Source organism: Paramisgurnus dabryanus, chromosome 20 (assembly GCF_030506205.2).
Source record: "Paramisgurnus dabryanus chromosome 20, PD_genome_1.1, whole genome shotgun sequence".
NCBI classification, from domain to species: Eukaryota; Metazoa; Chordata; class Actinopteri; order Cypriniformes; family Cobitidae; genus Paramisgurnus; species Paramisgurnus dabryanus.
This window is the reverse complement of record NC_133356.1, coordinates 23,168,857-23,173,338: the sequence shown is the minus strand read 5'-3', so window position 1 is coordinate 23,173,338 and position 4,482 is coordinate 23,168,857. Positions and strand designations below refer to the sequence as shown.

General features: G+C 39.1%; 1 protein-coding gene across 2 annotated transcripts in view; it reads right to left on the bottom strand.

Annotated features, from left to right (window-relative positions):
* Positions 1-121: 121 nt before the first annotated feature.
* lzts2a (leucine zipper, putative tumor suppressor 2a) overlaps positions 122-4,482 on the bottom strand; it is a 62,658-nt gene continuing 58,297 nt past the window's right edge. For both annotated transcript variants that reach the window (XM_065297143.2, XM_065297142.2), the window contains 2 exons: positions 4,152-4,421; positions 122-4,072 (listed from right to left, as the gene is read on the bottom strand). In XM_065297143.2, the coding sequence (XP_065153215.1) occupies positions 3,299-4,072; positions 4,152-4,421 (1,044 nt within the window). In that variant the 3' untranslated portion in view covers positions 122-3,298. The remainder of the gene's footprint in view (positions 4,073-4,151; positions 4,422-4,482) is intronic.

Below are 4,482 nucleotides of genomic sequence, written 5' to 3'. Positions count from 1 at the left end.
ATAAAGGCAGTGCAATCCGATACTGGTTTTTCCAAGCATTGGAAAATGATTTTTGCTATTCTGTTTGACGCTAGGTATAGATATAAAAAAGATACCAGATTTAACGTGACTTGCTTTAATTAAAAACACATTTTTACAAGAAATATACAGCATGAAAATATACATACATGACTACAAACATTATAGACTGACAAATAAAACAAGCACATATACGAAGGAAAAGATTAAATGTTAATTTGCTTTGGTCTATTCACAGTGGTTACACCTTCAAAATAGATATTTTGTGTGTCTAAAAACAAATATATTGAATATGTCAATAATCTTACAATATGAAAAATATTTACATGTGTATTTAATCAAAGGTTTGATTGACTAAAGTTACTCAACATGTGCTATAATGATTGTACGGTCATATGATAGATGTAACAATCTCATCAGAGTGAGAACAGAATCTATAGGCCATAACACACATATATCCTCGTCCAATCACAGTGCTTCTCTGGCCATTCATGATTTTGATTCTCAGGTAGTGTCATCATTATAAAGCTATTGTAATAATGATAGATGCAGATCATCTTTTAAATGCTTTCAGGAATGTATTTTTGAAAGCAAAACGAGACCAATAACTAATAGTGAACCATCCTGACCAATACTACACACAGAAAAAACTACAAAAGCTGTCACTGGGGTGGTACCCTTTAAAAAGTATGCCTTAAAGGTACACATCTGTAAATAAATAAAACATATTAGGATGCTTTTATACCATGGGCCTGTGAAATGCTTTATTCTGATTGGTTGAGAAATGTTCCACATGTATGCATTTTGCGATAAACGCACACCTGACCTGTTAAATGTCTTAAAATAACAACCAGAGCAATGTCTCTGGTTACTGTGGTATAAGCTGAATAATTGACACCAGTTCTTTAAATTATTTGAAAATAATGCGCTTTGCGCCGTGCCGCATTACCATTGACCTTGAGTGTGCATTATTTTTGAATACTTTAACAGCTTGTACCATAACAGTGACAGCTTTTGAATCTTTTTGACAGTGTAAAGTGAATCATTGGGTCTCGAATGAAAACAAACAGACTGACTTATTGTAGGATTTGTTTAAGTACACTACATGTTCCATATTTTGTTTGGTAAAAAGGGAAGCACTGAATAAATGTGTGAATTAAAGGGGAAGGTAAATGTTCTCATGGTGCTATCTTTGGTTGAGATGGATGAAATGTAATTTTGCATGCAGTTTTCCCGTTTAAGCCATTATTTTGTGCCATTTTTATTTAATCTTTTTTTCCCTGATGTCACAAAATATAGCATCATTATTACAGATGACTGTTATGCTATTGTTATTTTACGGCTGTCGCAGTGTTTGGTGCACATTAGCCAAAATATCTAACGGTAATAATGCTTTATTTTTAACACATAAAGTTCATTATGAAAGCACTAACTGTGCTATATGATCTGCCGTTAGAGCTCTTCATGAATTGCTGATGGCAAAAGGTCCCTATGGATGACTGTGCGTAATCTGCATTACAGATTTGTTAAACCCACAAAGTTACCACAAAATAGCTTTAGGTGCTATATATAAAAATATACATCATATATATTTATATATTTTCATTTTACTTTGTTTTTTAAAGGATCTGTTCTGTAAAAAGCAATACTTTTATATAGTATAATATCCCGTTTTTAACAACATGACCACAAACATTTGATAAGTATTTCTGGAACTTTATGCAAATGTGCATTCAAAAAAATGCTTGTTTTTTAACCCGGCGTGGGATCAAAAACGAACAAACTCAACCTGTTGGGTTGCAATTTAATCTATGCTGGGTTGTTTCAACTCGAAATGCTGAGTTGTTTTAACCTGTTGTTGGGTCAAATATAAACATTTTCTGAGTTAATTTAACCCAACATCAAAGTTCGTCCTTTTTACCCAATGCTGGGTTGAAAATAACCCAGCCTTTTTTTAGAGTGTAATATGATAATGTTAAATGTTGGGTCAAATATGGACAAACCCAACAACTGGGTTATTTCAACCCAAATGCTGGGCTTTTTCAACCCATAGTTGATTTCAGTTGGATTTGTCCATATTTGACCCAACCCAACATTTTTATTTAATTTATGTAATTACTGTGCATAATTGCTCCATCTGATGTAACCTATGTGATAAGTCAATACCAGATTGTCTGACATAAAAATGCTACAACCATGCGCACATGCAGTTCACTATGTACAGTGTGCACAGAAATAAAGCATACTATATTTGCTATTTATGTTTTGTTATGTTGGCTAATATATAATCCAATTATAAAAATAACACTTCTACATTAGTGATTAGTATCAAACGTAGTCTAAGCAGCGGTTCTGCGAGATAAAATGAAGGGTTTTTACTGCATAGTGCTGTCAATGGCTAAAAAGAAATGGCACCATGTAACTGTGTACTCTAAACACCAGAATAACAACTAAAATGTTAAAAATAATACAAAATTGTATTTTCAGTGACCTAACATAATATGCTAAACAGTCTCCCAGTCTTTTCTTATCCACATAATTGCTGGCAAAAAGTGAATACTAAGTAGTGTAGTCTGAGTATTGCCTGATATTACAACTATGGGTCTTCCATCCTATGGTTTCGGAACAAGCACTATCTTTGAGGACATCCTTTCCTTTTTCATTGGCGTCATGAACTGCTGTTTGCAGTCATTGTACATTCATTCGAAACCCCTCAATGTTTCTGGGGCAGTGTGAGGAAGAACTTAAGATGAGAAAATACAACTTGCCAAATGGCGCACATGATGTGACTTGTGTGTCTGCAGCCTACTGTATGTGAAGTCCATGAAACTATAGGATTATTTGTCATTTTAGGTTTCAGAAACGTGCTTACAAGCACTCCTTCAATTTTGTTTCACAAGCCTGCATTATTCAACAGTTCATGTGTCCAAACATAGACCCAGGAAGACTGCATTAGCTTTCATTTGGGACATATCTGACCCCCCACAGTTCATGTAGAACTCTAGTAGGAGCAGAACTTGAATTCCCAATTTGCACAGCCCATATTTTTTGTTAGTCTAATTTGATTATGGTTTAACTACTCACAATAGCATAGAGTATTGGGCACCATTAATACATGTTTAAATCCATTCCAAACATTTTCCTGGTATGCAGAGTCCATCTGGGCCTGGACATGGAGCTCCACAACAATAGCATGCCTGTGACTACTGATATTCCTCACACAACCACAGTAAAAGTGAATTCTGGGGCCACGGACTGATGGCAGAAAGTGAGACGTAGGCTAGATTTCAGTGGCAGTGATCTCCTCAAAGTGGATCTCATTGCCACGCATGTCAAACTCCTCCATGTCCCTGTTCTCCAGCTCCAGACTGAGTTCCCTCATCACCCGCTCCAGGTCACGGTTCCGACGATACATCTGGATGTAATTCTGCTGCAGCTGTTTCTGGTAACGGATCACCTTGTCTTTCTCCTCCTGCCACACCCTGCGCTCCTCCCCGAAGGCCTCCAGCTGGTCCTCACTCCTCCTCCTCTCGTACATCAGCTCCGCTCTCATCCGCTCCACTTGCTGACGGAGTCCGTGTAACACGTCCATGCTCTGCCGTTGCACTTTCGCTTCATCGCTCTCATATGCCAGAAGTTGCTCTTCGCTGCTATTGTCCCGGAAAGCAGGGCTTATCCCGTGGGCAATTCCGACACGGCTTTGAGGCAGAGGCAGGCTCATGCATTGCCCTTTAGGTGGTTGGGTAATCGGCACTGCCAGAGCCTCCTTGAGACGGAGAGACTCTTGTTCCAAACGTCCCATCTTCTCTCGCAAGAGCTCGGATTCACTCTTACGGCGCTGCAGCTCATTCTCACAGACCTCCAGTTCTAGTGTGCGGGTGCGGGCTGTGGCATGAGCCTCTTGCGATCGAGCCTGACTGGCTTGCAGTTCAGAGCGAACCTCTCTCATCTGGGCCTTCAATGCAACAATCTCACTAGCCTTCTGACCAATGTCCGCTTGTACGTCCTTTAGCTGCTGCTTCAACAGAGAGATCTCTCCTGACTTCTGACATACCTATTACAAACAGACACAAAGGCGTGAGTTAATCAGTTATGCTCAAGGCTGGAATAAACAAAGGGCTACCAGGTCTCACCTCCCACTTCGTTTCTTCTAATCTGGGACCAAGTTGAGTCTGCTCTTTTTCAAAAGAGGCACATCTCTTCTCCAATGCCTCCCTTTCCTGCAACAGTTGAGAAAAGTCTTCCTGCAATTTCTTCTTTTCTTGCTGCAGCTGGAACACTTGCAACTGAAGCACCTGTTGCGCACGTTGAGCCTTCAACTGTGCCTGCTTCATCTTGGATGCACAACTCTGCCGAAGATCCTCCAACTCCTGCTCACAACGCTTCTGCTTCTCCTCATACACCTGCAGAAATGGAAAAAACACATCTTATGGTTTATATTGCTTTTCATTGCGTCTACCAACA